At 41.7% G+C, this 14,873-nt stretch overlaps 1 protein-coding gene across 5 annotated transcripts in view; it reads right to left on the reverse strand.

Annotated features, from left to right (window-relative positions):
* Positions 1–14,873, reverse strand: part of LOC112253503 (PHD finger protein 21A-like) — a 102,596-nt gene that overhangs the window by 69,669 nt on the left and 18,054 nt on the right. For all 5 annotated transcript variants that reach the window (XM_042323389.1, XM_042323388.1, XM_042323387.1 and 2 more), the window contains one exon: positions 5,731–5,796. In XM_042323389.1, the coding sequence (XP_042179323.1) occupies positions 5,731–5,796 (66 nt within the window). The remainder of the gene's footprint in view (positions 1–5,730; positions 5,797–14,873) is intronic.

The following is a 14,873-nucleotide window of genomic DNA, read 5'->3' on the forward strand; positions in this document are numbered from 1 at the left end:
ATGCGAGCTGTGGCAAGAAGGTTTGCTGTGTCTGCCAGCGTAGTGTCCAGAGCATGGAGGCGCTACCAGGAGACAGGCCAGTACATCAGGAGACGTGGAGGAGGCCGTAGTAGGGCAACAACCCAGCAGCAGGACCGCTACCTCCGCCTTTGTGCAAGGAGGAGCACTGCCAGAGCCCTGCAAAATGACCTCCAGCAGGCCACAAATGTGCATGTGTCTGCTCAAACGGTCAGAAACAGAGTCCATGAGGGTGGTATGAGGGCCCGACATCCACAGGTGGGGGTTGTGCTTACAGCCCAGCACCGTGCAGGAAGTTTGGCAAATTCGCCATTGGTGCCCTGTGCTCTTCACAGATGAAAGCAGGTTCACACTGAGCATGTAACAGAGTCTGGAGACGCCGTGGAGAACGTTCTGCTGCCTGCAATATCCGGCATGACCGGTTTGGCGGTGGGTCAGTCATGGTGTGGGGTGGCATTTCTTTGGGGGGGCCGCACAGCCCTCCATGTGCTCGCCAGAGGTAGCCTGACTGCCATTAGGTACCGAGATGAGATCCTCAGACCCCTTGTGAGACCATATGCTGGTGCGGTTGGCCCTGGGTTCCTCCTAATGCAATGCTAGATCTCATGTGGCTGGAGTGTGTCAGCAGTTCCTGCAAGAGGAAGGCATTGATGCTATGGACTGGCCCGCCCGTTCCCCAGATCTGAATCCAATTGAGCACATCTGGGACATCACCAACGCCATCTCCATCCACCAACGCCACGTTGCACCACAGACTGTCCAGGAGTTGGCGGATGCTTTAGTCCAGGTCTGGGAGGAGATCCCTCAGGAGACCATCCGCCACCTCATCAGGAGCATGCCCAGGCGTTGTAGGGAGGTCATACAGGCATGTGGAGGCCACACACACACTACTGAGCCTCATTTTGACTTGTTTTAAGGACATTACATCAAAGTTGGATCAGCCTGTAGTGTGGTTTTCCACTTTAATTTTGAGTGTGACCCCAAATCCAGACCTCCATGGGTTGATAAATTTGATTTCCATTGATCATTTTTGTGTGAATTTGTTGTCAGCACATTCAACTATGTAAAGAAAAAAGTATTTAATATGAATATTTCATTCATTCAGATATAGGATGTGTTATTTTAGTGTTCCCTTTATTTTTTTGAGCAGTATATATACAGTTGAGGTTTGAAGTTTATACATACACTTAGATTGGAGTCATTGAAACTCGTTTTTCAACAACTGAACAAATTTCTTGACAACGAACTATAGTTTTGACAAGTCGGTTAGGACATCTACTTTGTGCATGACAAGTAATTTTTCCAACAATTGCTTACAGAGTATTTCACTTATAATTCACTGATCACTATTCCAGTGGGTCAGAAGTTTACATACACTAAATTGACAGCTTGGAAAATTTCAGAAAATGTCATGAAGCTTATGATATGCTAATTGACATAATTTGAGTCAATTGGAGGTGTACCTGTGGATTCATTTCAAGGCTTACCTTCAAACTCAGTGCCTCTTTGCTTGACATCATGGGAAAAATCAAAAAGAAATCAGCCAAGCACTCAAAAAAAAAAACTTGTAGACCTCCACAAGTCTGGTTCATCCTTGGGAGCAATTTCCAAAACGCCTGAAGGTACCACGTTCATCTGTACAAACAATAGTACGCAATTATAAACACCATGGGACCACGTAGCCGTCATACTGCTCATTCTGTCTCCTCGAGATGAACGTACTTTGGTGCGAAAAGTGCAAATCAATCCCAGAACAACAGCAAAGGACCATGTGAAGATGCTGGAGGAAACAGGTACAAAATTATCTATATCCACAGTAAAACGAGTCCTTTAAATCAACAGAACCTGAAAGGCCACTCCGCAAGGAAGAAGCCACTGCTCCAAAACCGCCATGAAAAAGACAGACTATGGTTTGCAACTGCACATGGGGACAAAGATTGTACTTTTTGGAGAAATGTCTGCTGGTCTGATGAAAGAAAAATGGAACTGTTTGGCCATAATGACCAGCATTATGTTTGGAGGAAAAAGGGGGATGCTTGCAAGCTGAAGAAAACCATCCCAACCGTGAAGCACGAGGTTGGCAGCATCATGTTGTGGGGGTGTTTTGCTGCAGGAGGGACTGGTGCACGTCACAGAATAAATGACATCATGAGAAAGGAAAATGATGTGGATATATTAAAGCAACATCACAAGACATCAGTTGACGCTTGGTCGCAAATAGGTCTTCCAAATGGACAATAACCCAAAGCATACTTCCAAAGTTGTGGCAAAATGGCTTAAGGACAACAAAGTCAAGGTATTGGAGTGGCCATCACAAAGCCCTGATCTCAATCCCATAGAACATTTGTGGGCAGAACTGAAAAAGCATGTGCAAGCAAGGAGGCCTACAAACCTGACTCAGTTACACCAGCTCTGTCAGGAGGAATGGGCCAAAATTCACCCAACTTATTGTGGGAAGCTTGTGGAAGGCTACCCGAAACGTTTGACCTAAGTTAAACAATTTAAAGGCAATAGACTCAATTAGTATTTGGTAGCATGTAAACTTTTGACACATTGGGAATGTGATGAAAGATAACTTAAATAAATCGTTCTATTAAAATCAGGATATTTTCTGCCTGCAGGCAGTAATGTTTTTATTTGTTGGCTTTAATGTAAGCCTTTTTTTTTTTACATAGATGGCAATACAAGTTATTTTAGGTTTGAATCATTTTCATTTAGATTTGGATCTAATTTTGATTAAACACGACAATGATTTTGAGATACGAAGACGTCATTACAAATTAAACTGTTCCATGAAAATGTGCATATGAAAACCATAACTTGCACACAGATCAGTGGAAATGGTAAGATAAATTGGCATTCCACATGAGAAAAAGTTGCAGACTACTCGTGTAGCTTATTACCAGCAACTTCAGGAGTGTAACGTTAGAAAGCCCGCAGGAGAAGGATGATTGGGTCAGGTTAAGGATTTTTTTCTTCTGGTTATCTTGATCTCTGACTCCCTCTTTTGAGTCATGTGCGTCTTATTTCATCACACAGTGCGCTTAAACCCTCAGACAAGCTCAATGCATATAGTTGATTTTATTAAAGGTGTGTCAGTGTAACGGATGTGAAATGGCTAGCTAGTTAGCGGTTGTGCGCGCTAATAGCGTTTCAATCGGTGACGTCACTTGCTCTGAGACCTTGAAGTAGTGGTTCCCCTTGCTCTGCAAGAGCCACGGCTTTTGTGGAGTGATGGGTAACGATGCTTCGAGGGTGACTGTTGACGTGTGCAGAGCGTACTTGGTTCGCGCCCAGGTCGGGGCGAGGGGACAGACGTAAAGTCTATACTGTTACATCTACATAAGGAAAAATACACCTTAGACTGGTCAAAAGAACAGACAACTTTCGGTCGAACAAGATCCAATTTTTTGAACAGCCCAACACTAAACACATTTTTTTCACCTTTATTTAACCAGGCAAGTCAGTTAAAGAACAAATTCTTATTTAAAATGATGGCCTACCCCAGCAAAACCTGGACGACGCTGGGCCAATTGTGCGCCACCCTTTGGGACTCCCAATCACGGCCGGATGTGATACAGCCTGGATCGTAAAAGGGATACTTTGTGATTTTGGCAATTAGGCCATTTACAGTGGCAAGAAAAAGTATGTAAACCCTTTGGTCATAACATTTGATCTTCATCTAGGTCACAACAATAGACAGTCTGCTTAAACTAATAACACACAAACAATTATACGTTTTCATGTCTTTATTAATCACACCGTGTAAAACACTTCCAGTGCAGGGTAGGAAAAGTATATGTGAACTCTTGGATATAATAACTGGTTGATCCTCCTTTGGCAGCAATAACCTCAAACAAACGTTTTCTGTAGTTGCAGATCAGACCTGCACAACAGTCAAGAGGAATTTTTTGACCATTCCTCTTTACAAAACTGTTTCAGGGTGAACGGCTCTCGAGGTCATGCCACGGCATCTCAAATCAGGTTGAGGTCAGGACTACTGCGTTTTGGGTCGTTGTCCTGTTGCATCACCCATCTGTTGAGCTTTAATTGGCGGACAGATATAGACATTTTGCAGGAGAATTTTAGGCTAAACATGGGAATTAATTTTTCCGTCGATGATAGCAAGCTGTCCAGGCCTTGGGGCAGCAAAGCAGTCCAAACCATGATGCTCCCTTCACCATTCTTTACAGTTGGGATGGGGTTTTGATGTTGGTGTGCTGTGCTTTTTTTCCCCTCCACACATAGTATTGTGTGTTCCTTCCAAAAAAGTCAACTTTAGATTAATCCGTCCACAGAATATTTTGCCAGTAGCGCTGTGGAACATTCAGATGCACTTTTGAAAACTTCAGAATTTGGGAGAGCAGTGGCTTCCCATGAACACCATTCTTGTTTAGTGTTTTACGAATCGTAGACGTTAGCATGTTCCAGATATTTAGCTGAAGTCTTTAGCTGACACTCTTCTTAACCTCATTGAGCTTTGTCATACTTTTGTAACCCTTCCAAGCTTTATGCAAGTCAACGATTCTTAATCTTAGGTCTTCCGAGATCTCCTTTGTTTGAGGCATGGTTCACATCAGGCAATACTTCTTGTGAATAGCAAACTCAGATGTGTTTTTTATAGGGCAAGGCAGCTCTAACCAACATCTCCAATCTCATCTCATTGATTAGACTCCAGGTTAGCTGACGCCAATTAGCTTTTGGAGAACTCATTAGCCTAGGGATTCACATACTTTTTCCAACTTACACTGTGAATGTTTAAATGTCTATATTGAATACAATAATGTGTGCTATTATAAGCACACTAGGTTAGTCTATTGTTGTGACTTAGATGAAGATCAGAACAAATTTGATGACCAATTTATGCAGAAATCCAAGTAATTCCAAAGGGTTCACATACAGTGGCAAGAAAAAGTATCTACTACCCCAGTCAGAAGAACTCATGGATACCATCTTTATGTCTCTGTGTCCAGTATGAAGGACGTTATAGGTAATATTGCAAGCCAATGCTAACTAGTACAATGGCTGGAAGTCTACGGGTATCGGATCCTTCATACTGGACAGAGACATAAAACTGGGATCCACAAGTTCATCTGACTCTGGGGAAGTAGATCCCAAAGTATCCCTTTAACTAAAAGAGCCACCACTCTATATATTGAATATATTCCATGTTCTTTGAATAGTTCCAGAGATCAGTGTGTCAAAAACCACATTGATTAGTCAGCTCCCTTGACAGAATGGAGAAAGCAGCAGGAAAACAAGTCGATGTGGAAGTCACACTAGGTGAGCCTCACAGTGGGCAGAATACTGCTAACAGAGACAGAGCACATTGGGAAGAGAACACACATTCCAAATAATAATGTGCTTTCATTTCTGCCTCAGAGCATCCATCACAAGACATTAGCTGTGTAAACAGTATGTTTGTGTGCGTGTCTATTCTGTGTTCACTTGCCCATGTACACAGCTCTGCACAGAGGGAGTGACAAATGACTCATTGGGATTTATAAAGCCTTAAACAAAATAAACATACATGATTAATTTGTGCGTATCTTCGAATATGATGTTTAAAGAAACAAATTAGTCTGTCTAAAAGGACCAACCGGTTACACATTTTAATTTGTAAAAATCATGTGTTTCAAACGCATATCAATATTGGTGTGTAGGGCAACCTGGGACAGCCTTGTGTTGTTTCAGCATCATCTCCTGAAATACCTGCTTCTCGCTAAGCGCTGTGATCTTAGACTGAAGTTCGTGGAGCTGCTTCTTCAGATCAGCATTCTGCAAAGGAAGGCAAAGCTCTTTTTAGGGCACTTTCATACCAAGTTCCAAAACTGTACATCCAGGTTCACTTGAAAAGGCAGTTTGGTTCATTTCAACCAAAACTACTTTATTTCAAATTGGAATATTTATGTCTCCACACTGATGTTTCACATGCACACACATCTACAAATGAACGGAAATCAGTACAAACATTTATTTAATCAAAACTATCCAAATGTCAAAACACCATTTGGAGCTAGTCACAATTTTGTGGAAACATTTCAAATCAAATCTAATTTTATTGGTCGCATACACATTTACCAGATGCTATTGCCGGTGTGGGAAAATGCTTGTGTTCCTAGCTTCAACAGGGCAGTAATAATAATGGAATTACGAAATATATAATATTAGGACGAGCAATGTCATAGTCTGGAGAATAAATATACAGTGCCTTGCGAAAGTATTCGGCCCCCTTGAACTTTGCGACCTTTTGCCACATTTCAGGCTTCAAACAAAGATATAAAACTGTATTTTTTGTGAAGAATCAACAACAAGTGGGACACAATCATGAAGTGGAATGACATTGGATATTTCAAACTTTTTTAACAAATCAAAAACTGAAAAATTGGGCGTGCAAAATTATTCAGCCCCTTTACTTTCAGTGCAGCAAACTCTCTCCAGAAGTTCAGTGAGGATCTCTGAATGATCCAATGTTGACCTAAATGACTAATGATGATAAATACAATCCACCTGTGTGTAATCAAGTCTCCGTATAAATGCACCTGCACTGTGATAGTCTCAGAGGTCCGTTAAAAGCGCAGAGAGCATCATGAAGAACAAGGAACACACCAGGCAGGTCCAAGATACTGTTGTGAAGAAGTTTAAAGCCGGATTTGGATACAGTTTTTTGTGCAAATGTATACAAAAATACAAATATGACATTTATATAAGTATTCAGACCCTTTATGCAGTGCTTTGTTGTAGAACCTTTGTCAGCGATTACAGCCTCGAATCTTCTTGGGTATGACACTACAAGCTTGGCACACCTGTATTTGGGGAGTTTCTCCCAAACACAGCAGATCATGGTAGACTGAAGATTGGGTAGGACAAATATTCCATTCAAAATTCAATGCTAAGGCAAGGGGAACAGCAACACTTATTTATAAGAAAGTACTGCTGACAGTCTCAGATCCACAGAGTTTTGTTATGGAATCGGGTTATTTCTTTCACACCTGTTTAAATTGTAAATGTTTATGCTCCCAATTGGGATAATGTTGATTGCATTAACCAACTTGTTTCTTTGCTGCCCAATCTCAACCCGCACTATTACATTTTTGGAGGCGACTTGAATTGTGTGATCCACCCAGTCTTGGACCACTCAAACCCTAGATCATCATCTCCCTCAAAATGTCCAGCGCTATGTCTGCATTTATAAGCTAGGCAGGATTTGTAGATCCATGGAGATTACTTTTTCCTAGTAACAAAGAATTCTCTTTTGTTTCACATGTGCACCACTCCTATTCTAGAATAGACTACTTCTTCGTAGATAAAGCTCTTCTCCCCTCTGTTAAGTAGAATACTCTGCCATTGTTATTAGTGACCATGCTCCTCTGTCACTCGACCTCTCATTCTCATTGAACTATACAGACCCCCACATGGAGACTTAACCTACTTTCAAACAATTTATTATGCACCATTCTATCAAATGCAATTGCTGTCTTTATTGAAACAAATAAAACCGAACCGATCTCTCGATCTACACTTTGGGACACACTTAAAGTTGTTCTTAGAAGCAAAATAATTTCCTATTCCTCTCTTCTCAATAAACGGAAAATAAAAACAGCTGATCAATGCAATTCTGGAATTAGACCAACAATATTCCGCCTCTCCATCACCAGAACTTTACAAAGGCTGAGTCTTCAAACTCAGTACAATTTACTATCCACAGATAAGGCTTGTTCTGTTTAAGAATATAGAGAAAAGGCTGGTCGACTTCTAGCTCATCAACTCAAGGGCAAATCTGCCTCACAGCTGATCCCTCAAATTCACAACACCTCAGGTGTCTTAAGTAGTCCTTCTGAAATCAATACTACTATCAAATGTTTATTATGATCTATACACATCAGAAGGACCTGAAGACAATTCAATTATGAATGATTGACAATTTGGAAACTCCTACCCTTAATACAGAGAAGAGAGGGAATGGATCTAGCTTTGCAGTTAGAGGAGATTATTAATTCAATAACAGCAATGCAAAGTGGAAAATCGCTAACCCAGATGGCTACCCAATTGAATTCTACAATGTTTGATGCCAAACTCCACCACCACCTGCTTGAAATGTTTGAAACCGATACAGACCGATCTCACTTTTAAATGCAAAAGTATTAGCGAAATTGCTTGCCTCTCGATTAGAATCCACTATGACAGACATAACAGATCAGACAGGGTTTATTAAGGGTCGACACTCCTTTTCTAACATTCGACGTCTGCCTAATGTCATACTCTCCTGCATCTTCGGACGTTCCTGAAGTAGTTCTCTTTAGATGCGGAGAAGGCATTTGACAGGGTAGAATGGGAATATTTATTCTCTGTAATGGGAAAATTTTGCATTGGTGCGAACTTAATTTCCTGGGTCGGACGGTTGTACTCATTACCCAAGGCATCAGTACTTAGGAAAAAAACTTTGTTCACAGTATTTCCCATTATCAAGGGCAACATGCCGTGGATTTCTAATGTCCCCTCTGTTATTTGCCCTGGCGATAGAACCCCTTTCCATCATGCTAAAGGCCACACCCTCAATATGTGGTATCTACAGATGGGGACTGGAACACAAAGTTTCCTTGTATGCAGATTACTTGCTTTTATATAGATCTCAGACCCTGAAGTGTGTGTCCCTGTGGTAGTGGGCCTAATGCGTAGCTTTGGTGTGTTTTCGGGTTATAAATTGAATTTCTCAAAAAGTGAATATTTTCCTATTAATGAATTAGCATTACAAATTCCACGGGATACTATTCCATTTCATATGTCCAAGTCTGGCTTGAAATATTTAGGGGTCCAATATCCAATATACCTAGTCTTCCCTCCATTATGAGAAATTTACTCCCCTAACCAGCAAACTTCAACTGGAATTTCAGAGAGAGTATTCTCCAGTTCACTTACATTTGACTTATTTTACTATATATCAAATGCTTCAGAAAGGGTTTTAAATAAAGTTGCAGCCAAGTGCAGAAATGTTTTTTTTGGAGTACCAAATAATCCATCTCTGACAGACAGCTCTGCATGCCATTGCCTCCCCATTAGCCCGCAGAAGGATTTCATTCGATTGGAAATCTATCAATCCTCCCTTAGCATCAGATCTTGGAGGCTGTTCCTAAAATTAAAAAAATAAAGTAGACCATTTGAGGGTCAAAGTTTTATCTTCCATTCATTGTGAATAAAATATCACACACACACACACAATACCGTTCAAAAGTTTGGGTCTCTTCGAAATGTCCTTGTTTTTTAAATAAAAGCACATTTCTTGTCCATTAAAATATCAAATAGATCAGAAATACAGTGTAGACATTAATGTTGTAAATGACTATTGAAACTGTAACTGGAATATATTCATAGGTGACCAACACTCCTGTGCTCCAATGGCTACTTCTTAGCCAATCCAAGTTTATCATTTTAAACAGATAATTGATCATTAGAAAACCCTTTTGCAATTATGTTTGCACAGCTGAAAACTGTTGTTCTGATTAACCTGTTTGGGATAGGGGGCAGCATTTTCACGTTTGGATGAAGTGTGCCCAGAGTAAACTGCCTGCTACTTGGTCCCAGTTGCTAATATATCCATATTATTAGTAGATTTGGACAGAAAACACTCTGAACTTTCTAAAACTGTTCGAATGATGTCTGTGAGTATAACCTGAGAACAATCCAACCAGGAAGAGGGCAATCTGAGGTTTGTAGTTTTTCAACTCTTGGCCTATCAAACAGTGTCTAATGGGGTTAAATTGCACTTCCTAAGGCTTCCACTAGACTGTCAACAGTCTTTAGAACCTTGTTTCAGGTTTCTACTGTGAAGGAGGGGGGAATGAGAGCTGAATGAGTCAGTGGTCTGGCAGAGTGCCATGAACTCATGCAATGGAACTCAAGCTAACTCGCACGTGAATGCGTGTCACACGCATTCACGTGCGAGTTAGCTTGAGTTCCATTGCATTTCTGAAGACAAAGGAATTCTCCAGTTGGAACATTATTGAAGATATGATAAAAACATCCTAAAGATGGATTCTATACTTCTTTTGACATGTTTCTACAGACTGTAAGAGAATGTTTTGACTTTGTCTGCTCGTGTGTCATGAATTTGGATTACTGGGCTGAACGCGCGAACAATAAGGAGGTATTTGGACATAAAGATTAACTTTATCGAACAAATCAAACATTTATTGTTGAACTGGGATTCCAGGGAGTGCATTCAGGTTAAGATCATCAAAGGTAAGTGAATATTTATAATGTTATTTCTGACTTCTGTTGACTCCAACATGGCAGATATCCGTTTGGCTTATATCGGAGTGCCGTACTCAGATTATTGCATGGTTTGCTTTTTCCGTAAAGTTTTCTTAACACAGCGGTTGCATTAAGGAGAAGTATATCTTTAATTCTGTGAATAACAGTTGTATCTTTTATCAATGTTTAGTATGAGTATTTCTTTAAATTGATGTGGCTCTCTGCAAAATCACCATATGTTTTGGAAGCAAAACATTATTGAATGTAACGTGCCAATGTAAACAGATTTTTGGATACAAATATGCACTTTATCGAACCAAACATACATGTATGTAACATGATGTCCTAGGAGTGTCATCTGACGAAGATAATCAAAGGTGTTTTTTTGTGATTTGGCTCTGACCTAACAATCATATGTTGTGCTTTCGCTGTAAAGCCTTTTTGAAATTGGACAAGATGGGTAGATTAACAATAAGTTTCTTTCATTTGGTGTATTGCACTTGTTAACCTGTCTAGGACACAGTTTCCGCTAGCGGAACCTCCCCCCAACATTCCGCTGAAAAGGCATCGAAGGAAATTCAAAAATATTTTTGGGAAATATTTAACTTAACTTTCAAATTAACAAGTCCAATACAGCAAATGAAAGATAAACATCTTGTTAACCTACCCATTGTGTCCGATTTTTAAAATGTTTTACAGCGAAAACACAACATTTATATGTTGGCTCACCACCAAATCCCCCAAAAAACAGCCATTTTTCCCAGCCAAAGATAGTCACAAAAGCAGAATTAGAGAAAATGAATCACTAACCTTTGATAATCTTCACCAGATGACACTCATATGACATCATGTTACACAATACATTTATGTTCTGTTCGATAACATGCATATTTATATCCACAAACCGCAGTTTACATTGGCGCCATGTTCAGAAATGCCTCCAAATTATCCGGAGTAATTACAGAGAGCCACGTCATATAACAGAAATACTCATCATAAACTTTGACGAAAGATACATGTTTTACATATCATTAAAAGATACACTGGTTCTTAATGCAACCAGTCTGATTTTTTTTTTTACTTTCCGAAAAAAAGCATACCATGAAATAATCAGACGGCGCTCAGACGTAAATACATTTCTCCGCCATGTTGGAGTCAACTGAAATACGAAATTACATCATATATATTCCCTCACCTTTGATGATCTTTCATCAGAATGCAGTGCAAGGAATCCTAGTTCCGCAATAAATCGTTTTGTTCGATAATGTCCATTACTAGTGTCCAATTAGCTACTTTTGCTAGCACGTTTAGCTCACATGTCCAAAAGCTGGCGCCGGTCCAGGCGAACTCGGACAAAAACAGGTCGAATAAACTGGTCAAACTAAGTAGAGAATCAATCTTCAGGATGTTTTTATCATATATATCAAATAATGTTCCAACCGGAGCATTCGTTTTTGTCTACAGAGTAATGGAACACATGAAGATATGAGTACTGCGCGTAACCAGGAACTGGCATTCTGCCAGACCAGTGACTCATTCCCCTCCCATCACACTAGAGGCTTCATTCCATGTTCTACTGACTGTTGACATCTAGTGGAAGGCGTAGGAAGTGCGAACAGATCTATATCTTATTGGGATGTGAATAGGCGATGAGTTGAAAATCAACCAGCCCCAGAATTTCCACTTCCTGTTTGGAAGTTTGCCTGCCCTATGGGTTCTGTTATACTCACAGACATAATTCAAACAGTTTTAAAAACTTCAGAGTGTTTTCTATCCACCAGTAATAATACTATGTATATATTCCCATCTGGGAAAGAGTAGGTGGCCGTTTACTCTGGGCACGCCTTTCATCCAAAAGTGAAAATACTGCCCCTTAAAAATCATACAATGCGTTTTCTGGAGTTTTGTTTTAGATTCCTTCTCTCACAGTTGAAGTGTACCTATGATAACAATTACAGACCTCTACATGCTTTGTAAGTAGGAAAATCTGCAAAATCGTCAGTGTATCAAATACTTGTTCTCCCCACTGTATATCAACCAATTGCCTGTAGTACTCACGCTTTAAAAACTCTCGACCATTGTTACTCTTACTTCCAGGATGGCTACAAGGCCCACCCCACCGTCCCTTCGGCATATCAGATCACGACTTCCATTCTGATCCTTCCTGTAGGCAGATACTCAAACAGGAAGTACCCATGCTGGGGTCTATTCAACACTGGTCTGACCAATCAGAATCCATGCTTCAAGATTGTTTTGATCATGTGGACTGGAATATGTTCTGGCTTGCCTCAGAGAATAACATTGATGTATACACTGACAGAGTTCATAAGGAAGTGTATAGGGGATGTTGTTCCCACTGACGATTTAAAACCTACCCAAACCAAAAATCGTGGATAGATGGCACTATTCGCAAAACTGAAAGCTCGAACCACCACATTTAACCACAGCCAGGTGACTGGGAATATGGTCAAATAAACAGTCCAGTTATGCTCTCCATAAAAACATAAAATCAAACAGGAAAAACGTCAGTACAGAGAGTTGGAGTCGCAATTCAGTATGTAGCAAGGACTCCAGACAATTATGGATTACGAGGGGAAAACCAGCCACGTCGCGGAGACTGACGTCTTGCTCCCGGACAAGCTAAAACACCTTTGCCTGCTTTGAGGACCATCGACGCGGCCTGCTCCCAAAGGACTGGGGGCTTTCCTCCTCCGTGGCTGATGGGAGTAATACATTTTAGAGTGTTAACCCTCGCAAGGCTGCCGGGCCCAGATGGCATACCTAGCCACGTCATGCGCAGACCGGCTGGCTGGAGTGTTTACGGACATATTCAATCTCTCCCTATCCCAGTCTGCTGTCCCCACCATTGGTTACCTGCACTTTCTTGGGTACAGGAACAAACTAAATGACTATCGCCCAATAACACTCACTTCCGTCATCATGAAGTGCTTTGTGAGGCTAGGTAAGGATCATATCATCTTCACCTTACCTTTTTAGACCCACTGCAATTTGCATTCCGCCCCAATCAATCCACAGATGAAGCAATCGCAATTGCACTGCACTCTGCCCTATCCCATCTAGAAAAGAGCAATACCTTTGTAAAAATGATGTTCATTGACTACAGCTCCAAGCTCATCATTAAGCTCGGGCCCTGGGTCTGAATCCAGCTCTATGCAACTGGATCCTGAACTTCCTGACAGTGGCCCAAAAAGGTGCATGCTCAGCCCCCTCGTGTACTCCCTGTTCACCCGTGACACCCGTGGTCTAAGGCACTGCATCGCAGTGCTAGCTGTGCCACTGGAGATTCGGGGTTCGAGTCCAGGCTCTGTCACAACCGGCCGCGACCAGGAGACCCATGGGGCTGTGCACAATTTGGCCCAGCGTCGTCCGGGTTAGGGGAGGGTTTGTCCGGCAGGGATGTTCTTGTCCCATAGCGCACTAGTGACTCCTGTGGCGGGCCAGGCGCAGTGCATGCTGACACGGTCGCCAGGTGTACAGTGTTTCCTCCGATACATTGGTGCGGCTGGCTTACAGGGTTAAGTGGGCATTGTGCCAAGAAGCAGTGCGGCTTGGTTGGGTTGTGTTTCGGAGGAAGCACGGCTCTCGACCTTCGCCTCTCCCGAGTCCATACGGGAGTTGCAACGATGAGATGACTAACTACCAATTGGATACCATGAAAAAGTGGTAAAAAAAATAAAAATAAAAAAATAATAAAAAAACTTTTGCAGACAACAGTAGTAGGCCTGATTTACTAATAATGACGAGACAGCCGAAAAGGGAGGAGGTGAGGGCCCTTGCGAAGTGGTGCCAGGAAAATAACTTCTCCCTCAACATCAACACGAAGAAGCTGATTGTGGACTCCAGGAGACAGCAGCGGGCGCACGCCCCAATCCACATCGACGCGGCCACAGTGGAGAAGGTGGAAATCTTCAAGTCTTCAGTGTACACACAGGTAGTCTTGTGAGGAAGGCTCAACCCTTGCCTCCTCAACCTCCGCAGGTTGAAGAAATTTGGCTTGGCCCCTAAGACCCACAAACTTTGACAGATGCACCATTGGGAGCATCCGGTCAGGCTGTATCACCCCTTTTGTATGGCAACTGCACCATCCGAAACCACAGGGCTATCCAGAGGGTGGGGCAGTCTGCCCAACGCATCCCTGGGGGCACACTGCCTGCCTTCCAGGATATTTACGTCACCCAATGTCACAGGAAGGTTAAAAATATTCATCAAGGACATTAACCACCCGAACCACGGCCTGTTCAACCCGCTATCATCCAGAACGCGAGGTCAGTACAGGTGCATCAAAGCTGGGACCGAGAGTTTACAGTACCAGTGAAACATGTGGACATTACTCATTCAAGGGTTTTTCTTTATTTGTACTATTTTCTACATTGTAGAATAATAGGGAAGATGTCAAAACTATGAAATAACACACATATATTTTATATTTGAGATTCTTCAAAGTAGCCACCCTTGCCTTGATGACCGCTTTGCACATCCTTGGTATTCTCTCGACCAGCTTGATGAGGTAGTCACCTGGAATGTTTAAATTAACAGATGTGCCTTGTTAAAGGTTCATTTGTGGAATTTCTTTCCTTGTTAAT

The sequence above is a fragment of the Oncorhynchus tshawytscha genome, linkage group LG06, assembly GCF_018296145.1.
Source record: "Oncorhynchus tshawytscha isolate Ot180627B linkage group LG06, Otsh_v2.0, whole genome shotgun sequence".
Taxonomy (NCBI): domain Eukaryota; kingdom Metazoa; phylum Chordata; class Actinopteri; order Salmoniformes; family Salmonidae; genus Oncorhynchus; species Oncorhynchus tshawytscha.